Source organism: Brassica napus, chromosome A1 (genome assembly GCF_020379485.1).
Source record: "Brassica napus cultivar Da-Ae chromosome A1, Da-Ae, whole genome shotgun sequence".
NCBI lineage: Eukaryota > Viridiplantae > Streptophyta > Magnoliopsida > Brassicales > Brassicaceae > Brassica > Brassica napus.
Genome location: NC_063434.1, coordinates 3,550,887 through 3,568,412, shown reverse-complemented (window position 1 = coordinate 3,568,412; position 17,526 = coordinate 3,550,887). Strand labels below are relative to the sequence as shown.

At 36.6% G+C, this 17,526-nt stretch overlaps 4 protein-coding genes across 4 annotated transcripts; 2 read left to right on the top strand and 2 right to left on the bottom strand.

The window, feature by feature from the left end:
* On the top strand, positions 1–3,370 carry LOC106392415 (protein SMAX1-LIKE 2-like). The gene is made up of 3 exons (XM_013833261.3): positions 1–1,443; positions 1,520–1,745; positions 1,836–3,370. Exons 1-3 carry the CDS (start codon positions 290–292, stop codon positions 3,162–3,164), a joined length of 2,709 nt encoding a protein of 902 aa, XP_013688715.1. The 5' UTR covers positions 1–289; the 3' UTR covers positions 3,165–3,370.
* Positions 3,371–6,207: 2,837 nt separating this feature from the next.
* LOC106392504 (cyclic nucleotide-gated ion channel 17) lies at positions 6,208–10,509 on the bottom strand. The gene is made up of 6 exons (XM_013833334.3): positions 10,219–10,509; positions 9,250–10,015; positions 8,337–8,638; positions 8,139–8,250; positions 7,827–8,063; positions 6,208–7,251 (listed from the first exon to the last, which is right to left on the bottom strand). The coding sequence occupies exons 1-6, from the start codon at positions 10,245–10,247 to the stop codon at positions 6,511–6,513; spliced, it is 2,187 nt and encodes a 728-aa protein (XP_013688788.1). The 5' UTR covers positions 10,248–10,509; the 3' UTR covers positions 6,208–6,510.
* Positions 10,510–11,337: 828 nt separating this feature from the next.
* LOC106372301 (RING-H2 finger protein ATL14) lies at positions 11,338–12,225 on the bottom strand. Its single transcript, XM_013812483.3, has one exon. It carries the CDS (start codon positions 12,016–12,018, stop codon positions 11,530–11,532), a length of 489 nt encoding a protein of 162 aa, XP_013667937.1. The 5' UTR covers positions 12,019–12,225; the 3' UTR covers positions 11,338–11,529.
* Positions 12,226–13,537: 1,312 nt separating this feature from the next.
* On the top strand, positions 13,538–14,418 carry LOC106372310 (putative EG45-like domain containing protein 1). Its single transcript, XM_013812495.3, has 3 exons — positions 13,538–13,725; positions 13,918–14,191; positions 14,285–14,418. Exons 1-3 carry the CDS (start codon positions 13,626–13,628, stop codon positions 14,289–14,291), a joined length of 381 nt encoding a protein of 126 aa, XP_013667949.1. The 5' UTR covers positions 13,538–13,625; the 3' UTR covers positions 14,292–14,418.
* Positions 14,419–17,526: the final 3,108 nt, after the last annotated feature.

The following is a 17,526-nucleotide window of genomic DNA, read 5'->3' as shown; positions in this document are numbered from 1 at the left end:
GAAAGTCCACAGTAACTCAAGAACAGAGACAGAGATAACTTTTTGAAAAAGCTCCTATTTTACCTTTCTGTTGATCGCTTTTGTTTTTCTGTAAAAAGCCATCTTTTGTGTTGCTCCTTTTTTACCTGATAAACAATTTTTCTCTGCCAAAACTTTCTTTCACTTCTTTTTAAATTTAATATCTTGGCCGGTCCAGAAAGCTCTTAATGCAAAGGTTTCTCCTTATTAAGATAACAAAGAGAAAGAAAAGAAAAACAGCAGCCAAGACTTTTTCTTTCTTCTCGTTGAGATGAGAGCAGATTTGATTACAATACAGCAAACGCTGACGCCCGAAGCAGCGACTGTTCTCAACCAGTCCATCGCCGAGGCGACACGTCGCAACCATGGCCACACGACGCCCCTCCACGTGGCGGCCACTCTCTTATCATCCTCCTCTGGTTTTCTCCGACAAGCTTGCATCAAGTCCCACCCAAACTCCTCTCACCCACTCCAGTGCCGAGCTCTCGAGCTATGTTTCAGCGTCGCCCTCGAACGCCTCCCTACTACTACAACTTCTTCCCCATCGCAAACGCAGGAGCCTCCTCTTCTTTCAAACGCTCTAACCGCGGCTTTGAAACGCGCGCAGGCTCACCAGCGGCGCGGTTGCCCGGAGCAGCAGCAGCAACCGCTTTTGGCGGTTAAAGTCGAGCTCGAGCAGCTTATCATTTCGATTCTCGATGACCCGAGCGTAAGCCGGGTCATGCGAGAGGCTAGCTTCTCTAGCCCCGCCGTGAAGTCCGCGATCGAACAGTCTCTTTCTGGTAATTCCGTTAGACAAGGCGGGATGGTTAACCCGTCTTCAATTGGATTCGGTTATCGACCTGTACCGGTTCCGGTTAACCGGAATCCTTACGTTAACCCCCGGTTACACCATAACGGTTCCTCGGGGGTGATACAGAGGACAGACGAAGTTAAACGGGTCATCGATGTAATGACCCGGACCCGGAGAAGAAACCCGGTTCTCGTCGGAGACTCGGAGCCTCAGATTCTCGTTAAAGAGATTCTCGCCAAGATCGAGAGCGGAGAATTTTCCGACGGTCCGCTTCGCAATTTTCAGGTGATCCGGTTGGAGAATGAGTCAGCTGCGCAAATGGCGACGAGGTTCGGTGAAATCTCCGGGTTGCTGGAGACCCGGATCGGGAATTCGGGTTTGACCGGCGGTGTTGTTCTTGATCTCGGAGATTTGAAATGGTTAGCGGCGGGCGGCGGCGGCGGCGGAGGAGGAGCTTTGGCGGAGATGAGGAAGCTTTTGGAGAGGTACGAAGGGAGGTTATGTTTTATTGGTACGGCTACGTGTGAGACTTATCTACGATGTCAAGTTTATTACCCTTCGATGGAGAATGATTGTGATCTTCAAGCGATTCCGATCGCCGCTAAATCTATTCTCCCGACCATGTTCCAAAGGTTTGTCTTTTATTTAATTGTTGAGTTTCGCTATTAATTTTCGGACAAAGTCTCAGTTTTTTTTTGTTATGCTCAGGCTTGGGAGCAACTACAATAATAACTTCTTATTAAGCAGTAATATCATATCTCCGACGAGAAGCTCCCAGATTCCGACGAGTAAAATGGGCTGTTGCTCTCTGTGTTTGCAGAGTTATGAAAACGACGTCGCTAAATTGGAAAAATCATTAACCGGAGATAACCGGTCGGTCTTGCCACAGTGGCTGCAGAACGCTAAAGCCGACAACGTCGGTGACAAGAAACCTGTAAGTCTTATTGGTGAATTGATTCCAACATAAGAAACCGTTTTTGCATTGAATATTAATTTTTGTTTTGTTTTTTCTTTTTACTTGTAGACGAAAGATCAAGAGATAGTGGAGTTGCAGAATAAATGGAATGACTTGTGTTTGCGTTTACATCCAAAACCATCTCTGTCTGAAATAACGGCTCCTTCGTCCTTGTCTATGTTGAAACCAAACCCAAGATCGGACATAACTCCACCTGGAAGTCCAATCGCTACAGATTTGGTTCTCGGACGTTCCAACAACAGAATTGTATCATCACCGGAGAAAAAGAAGACTAGTGAAGCCCTTTCCGGAAAGCTAGGAGACTCATTCGACATCGATCTATTCAAAAAGCTACTCAAGGGCTTAGCGAAAACCGTCTGGTGGCAGCACGACGCAGCCTCTTCGGTAGCATCAGCGATCACCGAATGCAAACACGGAAACGGGAGATCAAAAGGTGATATTTGGTTAATGTTCACCGGTCCAGACAGAACCGGGAAGACCAAAATGGCCTCGGCGCTGTCCGATCTCGTCTCGGGAAGCCAACCGATAACCATCAGCCTCGGCTCCGGTTCACGGACCGACGATGGTTTAAGCCTCCGTGGCAAAACGGCGTTGGATAGGTTAGCGGAAACCGTTAGGAGAAACCCGTTCGCGGTTATTGTGATGGAAGACATCGACGAAGCTGATTTGTTGCTGCGTAACAACGTGAAGCTAGCGATGGAACGAGGGAGGATCTGTGATTCGTATGGACGTGAGGTTAGTCTAGGGAACGTTATTATAATCCTGACTACGGATTCGTCACTCGGTTTAGCTGAACACGTTGTTCCTATCGACGAGACAAGACTAGAGAGTCTGGTGAGGAGAGGATGGAAGTTAAAACTCTCGGTTTGTAACCGAAGCAATACACGAAAGCGAAAACCAAACTGGCTTTGTAACGACCAAACAAAGCAGAGGAAAGAGGTATGTTTTGATTTGAACGAAGCGGCCGAGTTTGATTCGTCTAGTGATGTAACGGTCGAGCACAACGATCAAGAAGATAATAGTAACTTCCTCCACAAGCTAGTGGCGTTAGCTGACGACGCTATAGTCTTTAGACCGGTTGATTTTGGTTCGATCAAGAGCATGACCAAAGAATCTTTAAAGAAACGTTTCTCTGACAGTCTAACGGTGGAGATTGAAGACGATGCTTTGGAGAGAATCGCTGGCGCGATTTGGCTTAGCAAGATTAGCTTAGAGGAGTGGCTTGAGGAAGCAATGAGTTCGAGCTTGAATAGACTGAAGTCTCGAGTGTCTTCTTCTTTAGAAGATTCTGTGATTAGGATTGAGCTTGAAGATGATGTAAGTGATCGATCATCCGGAGGGTATCTTCCGAGTAGTATAAGAACGGTGGTCGTTTGAGTAGTTTTGTTTTTTTCCGGTGAGGGGTATATTCGTAATTATTGAATTGGGGAAGGGGAAATATGTAAATAGTGTTATTGTCTACAAACCGTCTTTGGCGGGGAGAGAAAAGTTCGGTAAAAACATTACAGTAAAAAGGAGTTATCAACGGCTCAGAATAACTTACAGCCTTTAGATATGATATGAAAGTATAATTTTTTGTTTCTTTTGAAAAAAATGAAAGTAGAAAGCTAATACGTCCACAAAAAGAAAAGGAGGAATCTTCTTATACATATGAAAACAAATACGAAATTAATTAACATACAGAGATGTTACTGGTGACATAGTGGATTTATAATATTTTGTTCAGGGTTATATTTGATTATTCTTTCGTATGTTTCTTCTTGGAGTTTAAAGGAATATATTGTAGTCTCTCGTAACATACTGAATTTTAGAAAAACTATACTACTATTATATACTTTTATAATATTCAGAAGACATTTATTTCAGTAGAAAGTTATACTTTTAAAAGTACTAAGTGGTTGGGCTAGTATGTGGCTTGTCTTTATATCACCTTTTTAGAATGAAAGCATCAAATCCAACCACTCTCATGGACCAAATATTTATTAAAAAAATTGCAAATATCAGACTCAATAACTCACAGGCTTTTCTTTAATGTGATTTTATTTTCCGGTTTTATGTATTTGAAATAAGCATTAGGCTAAATATATTTAATTCAAGTAGCAAATATTGAAGTCTTTCTAGTGAGTAGTGTATTGACAACAAGATTTACACTTAGTATGTTTTTACAAGTGTTTAAATTAGGATCTTGATTAACATCTTGACGTCTATTTTAAATAGAGTTTCACTTTGGTCAGTACACGATTTAGAGGGACTTCAAAACAAAGTTAAAAACTATCGACTTATAATGAAAACATGTTTAAAAATTCAGAACGTAAAACTGTCGGTCGGACCATACATACGTAGTGATCGGTCCCTTTGGGTTCTTAAGGCCACAATTTGATTTTATGATTTATGACCATTGATTCTAAGCTTCAATCTGCAAACCGGTCCAATATGAAATTTAAATCTAACTAACGTATGATAACAAAAAACAATTGGACATTCGGTCCAATGATCTAAACTACATGACACCATGAATTTTCTTGTTCAATAGAGACTCTAGCTCGAATTTAAAACTACATTGGGAACATCCACAATTCTTTTTATATATAAGCTATTATGAGAGGAGTAGTTATTAGCAAGGATATGCATGCCAAGTGACTTCATGTGTTCAATCAATATGCATATGTATTTATATATTATTTATCTATCAAAATTCAGACTGTTTTCAAACTAAATACAAATATTGTTGTGATAGTATATATATCTACTGAAAATCGATCTTAATGCACAAAAATTGAAAATCGCTAGACACAAAGTGCACAAATTGTAATGTCATTTTATTGGTTTAATGTCTCAACCACTTAGTAATCAAAAATGATATTTTAATATTTACTCTATAAACTTTCTTTTGCTACAAGTCATTAGTTATAGATATCTGGTTTTTTTTCACAGATAACTCCGTTTTTTGCTACACACTTGAAGACAAAGCTTTCAAAATATATTTATTTTCCTTTCACCTTTTAAGATATCACATTATAGATTAATACTTAGGAGTGGAAGATAAGGTTGACGTGTTTGGTACTTGTTTATACATAATAACATAACTAATAAAAGCATGTCCAATACCTTTCATTGTCATCAAATATGGATTTGTTATATATAAAGCAGTCTTTAACCTAATTATTGACAAAAAATAATTAGTGGAGATATTACTTTAATATTATTTTAAAATGAAGGATTTTAGCCAAAGAGAAGCACTAGAACAAGGAGAAGACAAACCAAAACATGCCTTTATATCATTCAATTATTTAGTTATATATATGGACCTTATGGCCTCTTTTATCTTTTGGTGGATTTGCATTATGTCTCCTCATTTCATTGTTAAATATATCATCAGCCAAAAGTAAGAAAGATTATACGCATTAGACACTGCAGTAGTTGAAAGTTCTTAAAGTTTAGATAGATTCAGTTTATCTCAAACAAAAAATTCATCATACACCATGCCAATACTTGATCTTGAAGTGACAAAAATAAACTCATAATAACAGACCAACCTGAGAGTGTAATTGAATAATCTTCAAGTGGAAACTAAAATAATGCAGCAAATGCTGCAACTTTACTCAAAGACCCGTTTCATATTTAATATATTTTCCAGTCTTTCTTTCTTTTATCATAACAATGAAAAGGGCGTGAAGATAATCATTTAGGAATATAAGATATGTATTATATTATAACCAAAAGGGGTCACAAATCTGCACCTTACATGATTGAAACCTCATGTTGAATTTGAGCTTTTTGGAAAGGGGGCATGAACTTAACTTCTTCGGTGAGCAACTTACACACTAAGAGCAAGAGCATCAGTGAACCCCCTTTTGGGTTCATCTTCTTAATTTTTTATTATTAAAATTTTTTTCTTTTTTTTTTGATTTTTTAAAGAAAAAAAAAAAGAAAAGAATATTGACTAATCACGGGCCGCCACGTGTCGTGGGGCCCGCGCTACAGTGATGAACTTTAGAAGAGAGGATATCATGCAGGAGAGACGAGACAAACCGAGTTCATAGCTTTTGCTTTTTTTAATATTTTTTTTTCTCGTAAAACGTGTGATACTCTCCTAAAAATCACTACTGCGCCTGCTCTAAGGTTCAAGTTGCTGTAAATTAAAAAAAAAAAAGATAGAATAACTATTCAACTAAAATGCATTTTCTCCGTTTTTAAGAAGGCTGATAATTTCAGGACCTGTTATATGCATGACTAACTTCTTATGCAAGAGATCCTTAATTTTCTATTAATATCTGGAACTCGAAATTTCTAGAAAGCTTTCAATATAGTAAATGATTTAATCGTATGCTCAGAATCCATGATTCCAATGAGTCGGTCATGTTGCCATCATGAAAAGAAAAGCCCAATATGTATGTAATCGTGTAATATAGTTAATATCTCGACGCTAAAAGAACCTTTATAAGAATGTGAAGGTTGCAAAGGACAGACTCAAGTCTCAGTCAAAATAAAAACAATCAACGTACGAGAATGCTTCTACAGAAGATATAATTCCAGTGAATCTTTTGTTCCAAAGCTTAGATTACAAAAGATGTTTTCATGTACAAAAACCAAAACACACTAGATTTCTTAATTTATAACTCCCCAATAACCAGGAAAGCTCAATATGTAGCGTTACTTAATCATAAAAATCACCAGTGTAACTAAAACCAAGTCAGCTTCTTTTCTGTTTATATGAATGCAGTCAATCATCAGGCTCAGCAGAGAAATCAGGCTCTTCAGGTTTCTTGAACCGAGGCATCTCCACATCCTTAACTCTCTGAGCTGCAACACCACGTCTTGTATTAGCTGCAAAACGTGAAGCCAAAACCATAACTCCAATGTTCATCTTTGTCTTTGGACTCGACCCTACACACTCCTCTTCTTCTTCTACTACTTTTCCAACCACTACTTCTTCTTCTTCATCATCTTCATCACTTTGCTTTGATTCAACCGCAGTGAGATGATTCTCCATAGCTCTTCTCTTGTACCTCCGCCAAGCAGCTTGTATGAAGCAAGCAGCCCAAGTCCTCCAGTGGTGCGAGTAGAATCTGAAAGTATGTTGAAGCTTCTTGCTGTGTAGCCTCCTAAACTGATTGGCAACAAACTTTAAATCTTCAGCTCGAAGAGCGAATGCTTCAACTTCAACTAAGGCCCTAACTGTTCTTGTAGAAGACGGTAGATTCAAGGTTGATTTTGGAAGCAAAGCCCACGAAAGAAGCTCCTCCCCGCAGAAATCTCCAGGTCTTAGTATGATCGAGTTGAAGAAACCGGTTCTGCCTCCATTGGTTGTGGAACTCTCGAGCCTACCTCTGATGATAAAGAGCATCTCTGTGATCAAGTCACCTTCACGCACAAGGTAAGTCCCTTCCGTACACAGAGAAGAGACCAGACGCTCGCATATTGCATCGAGCAACTGATCATCCATTTGGGAGAAAAATGGAACCTGCATGATTCAGACATAAACACATTATGGAGTTACAAAATATTTTACAGTGTAAATGGCTTGCAGCTAACACCACACTCGATAAACTAAAACCCAACCAAACTCTGGACCGTAAGAGTTAAACCATTTGAAGGATAACCAAAACTAGGGCCGGGATTTTGAACCGAACAGAAGCAGCCCAACCGAACCAAAATATTTGGTTAGTTTGGTTAGGAGTTCAGTTCGAGTCTGTTTTTTTAAGTTTGGTTTTCGGTTCGGTTCGGCAATCAGTTACTTTGGTTTTCTTATAAAAGGAATATAACCAAATCACAATAAAACCCCAAACCGAACTAACCAAATTTCAAACCGAACTAACCATAATAACCGAACTAACTAAATTCAACCAAACTTATCCGAAATTTTAACAAAATTAAACCAACATAACCGAAATCAAAACCTAGGTAGAATAACAAATCGAACACCGAATCGAACTTTATTTCGGGTTAATTCAGTAAGATTTATGTTGAACCGAACTAACCAAAAACCAAATTACCTGAACCCGCAGGCCTAAACAAAAAAAAAACTGAAAAACTTACTCGTCTAACAAGGTCTAAGCATAGGTGACGTTGGATATCACGGCGAAGATCAGTGGGTAAGCTTTGTAGGAGAACCTCTTCGTCAACTCCTCTTGCTGCAAGCCACTTATACTGCTCATATCGCCTCACACGGTCTCTCAAATCTTCAGGAAGTTGGCGATGTCTCATCCACTCCTCCGTGTCTCTCTTCTTCAACCTCCATTCCTCAAGCCGTACAGTCAAAGATTGCAAATATGTCTAACAAACAAACCAAGAAACATGAGATTAAGAACAAAAGTAGAGACTTCTACAACCATTTTCTGGAATCCATACCTGCATATTCCCAATGAGATGAGCAAAGAGGACAAGACCAAAGATTGCAATGAGCACAGCAAACGTGGTTTCACCAATGAACGTGGTCGTGGACAGATTCTGTCCATAAGAACTGAGACATGATGATAGTAACAGAAAAAGCCATTAGGTTATGACATATCTAAAGTCTGAGTTTTGATGATCTATGTAATTAATTACCTAAGCTGTTGAAGCCCCCACCACAAGCAGTAGAAATATCTCTCGTTGAAGTTTGAAGACACAACCTTTTTAGTGATTGCGTTCTCGAACATCCCATACTTGAACTCCCCCTTTCGTGCATCGCAGAGTTTAAACACGTTTGTGACATTTGCCCATTGTTGCTGCTTGGCGTCATAGAGTGGTGAATCACAGTCTAGGTAATAGAGAAAACAATTAACACCACCATGTTCTTTGTTGCATCTCGTTTTCCAGCATGACGTGTATCTATCAAACGATAGTATATACCACGCCGCACCAAGCACCTGTGCCAAAACAAAAAAACAACCTATCTAGATTATAATCATTATATAAAATGAAATAAGTCTGGGCACATTTATCCGGAACCGGACCTCAGAAAAAAACCAGTTCAGGTCGCGTATCCTATCAATGACCTAAGCGGATTATATATCTCTAAAACCGGAAACCGAAACCGAACGGAAAACAAATAAGTACCCAAATTTCTACAATATAGTTTATATAATTATAAACGTTAACCACATTTGGTTTTAAAACAATCAAATATTTAAAAAAAAACTATTTATAAACCGAATTATCAGGAAAACAAAGTATCCGAATACTTTTTTATCCACAATATCTAAAATTATCCGATTTTATCCGAGAATCTAAAAAAAAAACTGATATCTAATCCGAAAACTCTGTTCTAACTTTCTTAACCCGAATTAACCAAAAACCAGAACCGAACTTGGCCTGATTATTTCAGATATTAGCCGGTTCTCAACTTTGTTACCCTAACCGAATTTCCTAAATACCCTTACGGATCCTATATCTCTACAACCGAAAAAAAAAACGCAAACCGAAATAAACAGAGGCCAAGAATGAAACATGAGAATAACAAAGGAATGTGATCACATACATGACTAGCAAGCATGTATAGCAAGAGATTATAAGCAGCTCCAGCCCAAGCAGTCTTCGTAACCACACCAGTAGCTTTAACGATCTGAGAACTCAACGGTATTATCAGATAGAATCTAGGAATGTACTGTAAGAGCACAATCAACGCAAGATCATTGTTGCTATGATCAAACCGGTAGCTTCTCGTAGCCGGCATAACAAACCATATAACTATCTGAGGAAGCGGCAACGTCGCAACGAGATCAATGATGAAGTCAGACTTAAGATACCTCCAAGCAATAGCCTTGGGATCCATCACAAGCTCGCCTCTACCGAACACACGAGTGCTGGAGTTGGGAGCGATGAAGCCTGTCCTGAACTTGATGAAAATGTGGAGCAGGTAGAAAAGATCCGCAATGGTTCTGAAGAAGGTGACGAGGATTCGCAAGTTAGTGTCGGTCTTGGCGCAGGGGTAGTCTTTGTTTCCACCGATGGCTGGGACGAAGAAGTAGAGAGGGTCGATGAAGAGAGCGAGCATGCAGGAGATGATGAAGACCCAGTTCCATTTCAAGACGATCTCGCTTCCTGGGTCGAGAATGGTTTTGTACCATGAGGGTTTGGAGGATTTTGACTTGTTGTTGTCAGTGTATCTACTGATTCTGTTTCCAGACAAGAGGTTGTTATCAGGAGGTTTGAGTGCTGAAGGTAGAGAGAGTTTGTATGATTTGGACATTGGATCATTCACTGCCCATATGGCTTCTTTGGGTTCTTTTTTATCTGAATACAACCTACAAAGATAGAAACTTTACTCTTAGGGACAAGCTTGAGTTTTGATGTAATAGAAACACCAACTAAAGCAAAGTCTAGATTTTTATTTCTGGGCAACCAATCAGAGAGCTGGGAAAAAAGTTCACGACTTTGAGGAGAACTAATATGACCCGGAACATTAAATCTAACTAAAAGACAGTGAAATTGAAGTAGAAGAACTTACATAAGAATCTTGTCCTTTCTCAACTCCATTAGAAGAAGCTTTGAGCTCGAGAAAGAAGAACCCTTTTGATCGAAACGAATTAAAGAAAGAGGCTTTCTTTGATTCGTGCAAACTCTGACACTCTCACTCTTTGATGTCTCTCTCTCTAAATCTGAGGAAGCTCTGTTAATTCCTCCTGGGGGGAATTGAGACGAGGGAGTCACGGGACGAGTCAGAGAGCGTATCTTCTTTCCTTTTTCTTTCTCACCTTTAAGAGAGATAAAAAAAAAGGAAGATCGAAGAGGATATTTGTGTGTTTTTAGGAATATTTAGAGCTCATCGATGTAATAAAACAAGAAAGTCAACATATTTGACCACATGACTTAATTAGCTAATCAGAGTCATTATTAGTGGGGGAATTAATGACTTTTATAGCTTTGTTTATGTGTGTTGCCTTGTTATTGAACCAATTAAAGGGAATTAGACTATGATACGCTACGTCACAAATGAACACTTTCATAGGCTTGTCGTTAGATCCAATCACACTCATCTAACTAAATTACAACTTTCGATCGCCCTCATAAAACAAAACATTTGACATAACTCAGGATATGAAACTGGTAAACAGAAGTCACAGCTTCCAAGTTATACTTCATTAAATAGACAATTTGAAGCAGAAACATTGATGAAAAAGACTAAACTTCACTTTACAATGGACAAATCTCAAGTGAATTACAGTATATCATCAAGTTATAACAGAAGCAACAACTTACAGTGACAACGAACAACACTTTTGTTTGAATTGATCTGTATATCAATTGAGTCTCATGTGAAAGATTGGAACTTTTTAGATGATATAAAACATCTGAATCAGCAAAAAAAGCTCTGCCAAATTTCATCAGAAAGCTGGAAATATTTGAGTAGTATATTGCTTACTAGTGAGCTAAATGGATTCTCTACAAAACAAGGAGTACAAACATTGCTAGTTACTTTAACTCCCCAATCTATAACTTGACCAGATTGAGCTTAACAATAGGCATGATATTCAAATTCTTCGGATCCAATCTTGAAACTAGTTGGATAGCCAATTCATCACTCAATATTGGCTCAAAATCAAAACAGTTAAGAAAGAAAGGAACAAGCTTTCAATTTGTTGAGCTCTGTAATAAATAAATAAACTGTACATGATTGATTATTGATGAAAACCAAATTTGTTTTAACATCATCGTAATAAACTAAAGTAAACCAACAAACTTTAAACAACAAATCTACTACTAGAGAAACTACTTCACCCATCAAAAATTTCTCACCTTTCTTTGCCTCTTTCCAATCTTAAACCCTATCCCTACAAATCGGACAAGTCCCAACTTTCACCAACCAAAAGTCCACACACTTCCTATGAAACACATGCCCGCATCCAGGCAACCTCCGACACCACTGCCCTTGTCTGAACCCATCGATACACACCACGCACTCGCTTCCGTACTTTGTCGGCTCGCAGAACTTGAACTGCGGAAGGCTCTTCACGCATCTGGGAGACAACCCATCTGAGGATTCGTGACGGAGGTGGCGGCGGAGGCGGCGGCGGTAGTTACGGTGGAGAAACCAGTAGAGAGCGAAGAAGAAGACAGAGAAGCCGAGAGACATGAGGATGAAGAGCAGGGCGGTTAAAGCTACGGGGATCATGATGAAACCCACGAGGATTTTGGAGAGGATCTTCGTTGGAAGATTCGTCGTGTTGCCGCCCTTCGGTGGCGCCGGATACGGCGATTGTTCGCCGGTGGTGGTGAGTGGGTCATCGTAAGGAATAGGTATCGACATCGGACGGAGATAAAAATCTTCTCTTTTTTATTTTTGTTTTTGTTTTTGAATCTCTTAAATAATGAAAACTCTGTTTGATGGATAAATAAGGAGGAGGGTTATTACGATCAGAAGGATTCCATATGATGAAGATGAAGTTTGTGATTCGGATCGAAAACTGTGGATACAAACAACAATACAAGGGGTGTTTGTGTTGTATTATTTTATTCATTATTTGTAATTAATTAATTATGGATATGAGGGAATATTCGGACATTTTAACTAGTTCTCTTCTCTTCCTGTGACTTCGCTAGGAAAGTGTCTTTTTTAATTTCTTTGAAAATATGTATTTTTTTTTAATTAGAATTTACGTTACAAAATGGTGCAGCATAATTGCACAAACACAAAAGGTTGTAGCTTGCCAGTTAAAGGTCGTACCGTATATTTTGGGTACAATGAAGCAAAGCCGTTTATTATTACTTTTTTAGTTTGTGATGCAAATAGAAGTGTTCTTTGTGAAATATCTTGAGGAATTATTCGTGATATTTTTACGTATATATTTAATATTTAATTTATTTTTCATGATTGATTAATTTTTTGAGATTAAATACGTTAATAAAGAAATAGCATAGAAACGTTTGGAAGCAATATCAGAAAATATATTACCTTGCGACATAATGTTTTCCGAAGAGAAAAAACTAGATCAGACATAAAACAAACGAACTGACCATATTTAAATTTAAGGATTAAAAAGTGCAAATTAGCCTATGATAAATAATACGGATTTAAAAGAATAAATTATTTTGGTCCCAATTATAAAATAAGTTAACCAGCCAAATGACAGATATTACGAATTAAAAGAAAAAAATATGATTTTGTTCCAGTTATTATTATTATCTCTGAACTCTCCTATGTGGTAAGACCGAGTAGGAAGAGATAGAGACAGGCCGACAATGGCAGCTTCCTCGGTAACAGGCTTTCTCTATGTCACCATACCAAGCCACCACCTTTTAACATTGTTACTTTGCAGCTTTTTTTATATTATCTCCTAGCTTTTTTTAGACATTTCCCTTTGCGATTTGAATCCGGTTATCTACGGTTGAGCTTGGTTTAGAATAATGTCTCCTATATTGCCGTTCGGCCCATTAGCATTCGGATTCTAATCTGCAGAGGTTGCAGTTTATTTGGGCTGTCAAATGATGGCTTCTCTCCATTCTTCGTCTAACAAAACCGTTCGGTTTACTCCGAATTTGGTTCGATCGAATTGACATGGAAATATATGTCTATACCTCTCAACACAGAGGATAAACAGTTCTTCATGTCTTTCTTTTTTTTCTCTTAATGTCTGTCAATTGGGAATCGACACGAAAGCAAAAGTGGGAGTAGTCAAGATAAACAAAATAGAGAAGTCAATTTGACTTTGACCAAAATATAGAGTAGTCAAAAATTCTATATGGTAAGATATTATAATTAATGCATGCTTATCAGGAGATTTAACATATAACATAACACTTATATAAAGTGGTTACAAATAACATAACACATACAAATAGGTATTCCGCATATCAAATATAAAAACAATCTTAAATATCTTTTTTGCTTAAGAAAATAAGAAGAAAAAACGAGCCATGGGTAAATGTATTTTGGTATCCTCTGTCGTTATTGTTTCTCTCTTTTCTATTGCATATGCAACTTCTGGAATCGGAACTTTCTACACAACTTACACTCGTAAGAATATTATTTTGCACTGTTTTGTGTACAGTACGTATTAGTTGATTGTAACCCATATAAGAACATAGAAAAACAAACTTTATATATGTTCCTCTTATTTTTTACTTATATGTACCTTTTGATATCTAACTAAAGCGAACTGCTAATACTTTATAACGATCTATGTTGTTTAATTATGTGTTTTGATAGCATCGGCATGTTACAAAGATACGCCAGAAGGAGTGATGATAGCTGCAGCGAGTGATACATTATGGGACAATGGTCGAGTTTGTGGCAAAATGTTCCATGTGACATGCACCGGACCTCGTAACCCCGTGCCTCATCCCTGTACCGGTAAAACTGTGACAGTTAAAATCGTTGACCATTGTCCCGCTGGCTGTGCTTCTACTATCGATCTCTCCTTTGAAGCTTTTTCTCAGATCGCTAATCCTGTCGCTGGGATCATTAACATTGATTATACGCCGTAATTATTCGACAACCTAATACATATTTTATGTTACATTAGAATAATTTGTATACGGGATTTTAATGATGAGATTGTGTGTTTGTATTTCAGGGCCTAAATGTCGATGGAGTTCTCAAGGAAAATAATGCTCGGATCTAGAAAACCGTAATAAGTATTGTATTGCCATTAGAGATTTGTAATTGTATTCAAAGTACTAATAAAATCCCCGAGGTTCATACAAAAAATAAGATCGCATATTTTCCCTATATTTATAGTTTGCATAACATGATTTTAAAGATAGACGATTAGGAGGTATGCATAACACATCCAAGTTGTTAACATGTTTATTAATGTTAAAAAAAAAACATGTTTATTAAAAACATCTTCAACTCTACTCTATTTTTGACTCCAAACTTTATTTTGGAGTAAAAATTTTTCCAACTCAACTCTATATCTAACTTCAAAATAAAGTAATGACTAAAGTTACTCTATTTTATGGAGTAATTCTACCAATTACTCCATTTTAGAATTGAACTTTTAATTTATGAAATGTTCTTTTTTCATTTTGAATGTTTTTATTTTATACTTAAATATTATGTAAAATGATACAATAACATGAAAATAAATATGACATTTCGAAAAAGATATTCCAAAAAATATTATTTAATAATTTTACATAAAAATATAAACTAAATATAAAAAATATAAAATAAAATATAATATAAATATTTGATTTAATAATCCGGTAATTTTTTTCGGAACTACCAAGATTGCTGAAAAATTGTTCAAACAGAATAGATGAATTTGTTTATCTTGTGGGTCAACATTTTGATTTGTTAATATTTGTACTTGGTGAGCTTTTGATATATGCACAAATATTTGGATCATATATGAAATTCAAACTACAAAACAAAATTTTTTTTCTTCTTTATGTTCTTTTTAATGCATAATTTTGCTTTTGAACTATAAAAATTGCATATGATGAAAATTGTACCAGAAGTCGGATGAGAATATCCGTAGACATTGAAATTACATAAGATGAAATGTCCGATTTCAGATTTTTTTTTTCAATTTAGAAAAATCAAAGAAAAAAAATCTCATTGTTCATTACGAAATATATTAGTTAAATATTTGTGGGAAAATATTACATGATCATTACTAAAACAAAATATCGTATCTTATATATTTTATGATTTATTGTATTATATTGAATTATAAAAGTTTGTTTAAATCGGGCTTTAATCAGAAGTGAATAATATATATTGAAAAAACATTCGCTAACGATGGGCCGAGATTAATAGAAATAATTGGCCGAGATTAATAATCAACTTGTTAATAGGCATATACACGAACTGCACTCTGGAGCCCAGCAGGAGCTAATCTTGGATACCTTTAACACCCACACCAAAAAATGATTTGAATCAGCGAACCGTAGAATTGTAAGAAAAATATTTGAATCAGCGAACCGTAGAAATGAAAATTTCGAGATTAGAAATATTTATTATTGTAGATTTTCTTTACTTCTGAGGTGACTTCGATACTGCGTAATCCATGAAAACACTAACGCTTTTGTTTAAAATTTTATGTAAGCTAGTCGCTAAAAATTGATCAGTGGCGAGTTAAGATGATGTTATGTGCATAAAACCGGTTAAGTGAGTTGCAGTGGAGAAAACCTTCTTGAGGTTTGACCTAGGTGAATGTGTACGTAGATGTACAGTGGTGTTCGAGTTCTAAACAGAATGCGAAGTCTTCATTTCAATGATACTTTGATATGTCAAAGTACTTTCCTGAGGGTTTTGCTTTATGATATTTGCCATCTCTATTTTACAGATTTTATAAAGATGGACAGTTAAGCAAGGGTCTTAAATTAATTGGCAAAGCAATAAATGTATAATATAGCACATGCACATGGGGATTCTTTTCCTGTTTATAAGGTTCAATTTCTTATTAAATACTGTATATCTCCAATACGTGTATCGTGACACATTTTAATATTGTTTCGTGAGAAAAGTTGAATGGAGAAAATTTCAACGATAGACTGAACTCATGAATTCAAATTTAGGTCGAAATTATTAAATGCATTTAAAAGCACGTAATGACAAATTAGTGGTTACAAGATCGTGGGAGATTTAACTTGAAAGTTCATTGTCCCATTGATCCCAACCCTGAACTCTTTGCCATTATTTTCACAGTAATAGTATCATTGGAAAGATGCTGAACTAACTGATCTACATTTTCCTCCACTCTCTTGTATATGAAGTCTACCAGTTTTTTATGTATTTGGCTGAACGTTGTCACTCAAAAAAATTATGTAACCTTTGATTTAAATTCATTTCTTGGTTTTCTTTCTGTACATGTTTCCTGTATAAAAAAATTAACCATCATGTTTTGTATGGATGAGTTTCTTTTGAGTTTTTGTTGCCTTGTTGGTACTTGGTAGACTACCTGGTAGTCCTTAGATTAGTATACATGAATACAGTATCAGATATCATGTGGCTTGCCTCGGTCCATTTAGAGAAAAAAGGAAGAAAAACAATATGCAAAATATATATGTCGATAGAGGAGTTGCATCACTACAGGATCATGATTATATTTATCGAACTAGTAATTCATTTATTTATAGGAAGAAGTAGAGACGCTTACAAAATAACTTAAAGTCAACGTGTTGGATCTTGCAAACCTGCCTAGTAAGAAAAAAGCGTCACACAGATGAGAGCCAACATAAAAGTGACTTATAAGTCTCTATAATTCTTATAGGTTAGGTATTTTGCAAACAATCGATTCTTTGTTGTTCTACAAAATCAATTTAAGTATGTAAAATTTAGTTTATATTTAAAAATTGTTTGTTATGAAGTAGTATTATAAGTTTCTAAAAATACATGAATGCGTACATTAGGAAGGGCTGAAGGAGTACATTATCATGTTTCACTAAAATTTAATTATGTTTATGATAAATTTGACATGTGAATAATTAAAACATTTCATGTAGTTGTTATGTCACTAACTCGGTTTTATTGGTCAATGGAAGCAGGTGAATCCGAAAGAAAATAAAAAGTCAATGTAGACAATGAAAGTAATATGATTAGTTGATTACAATAAGAATAGTATTTTCTTTTGAACTTTTTGGGGGAAATATGTTTACTACTGGTTAAAGTGCATAAGATAGGACAAAAATTTCACCTCGAGTCATAACATAAAGGCATCGAACCTTCTCATAATGCTGATCTCTTGTTTCGTCCCTGACCAGTCTCCTTGTCAGCAGAGTTAAAAGTTAACCCACTGCCCCAAAAAGATAATACCACTATTTGTAGACGTCTAGTAACTAGAACAGCCTTTTGAGAGATTCGTGTAAA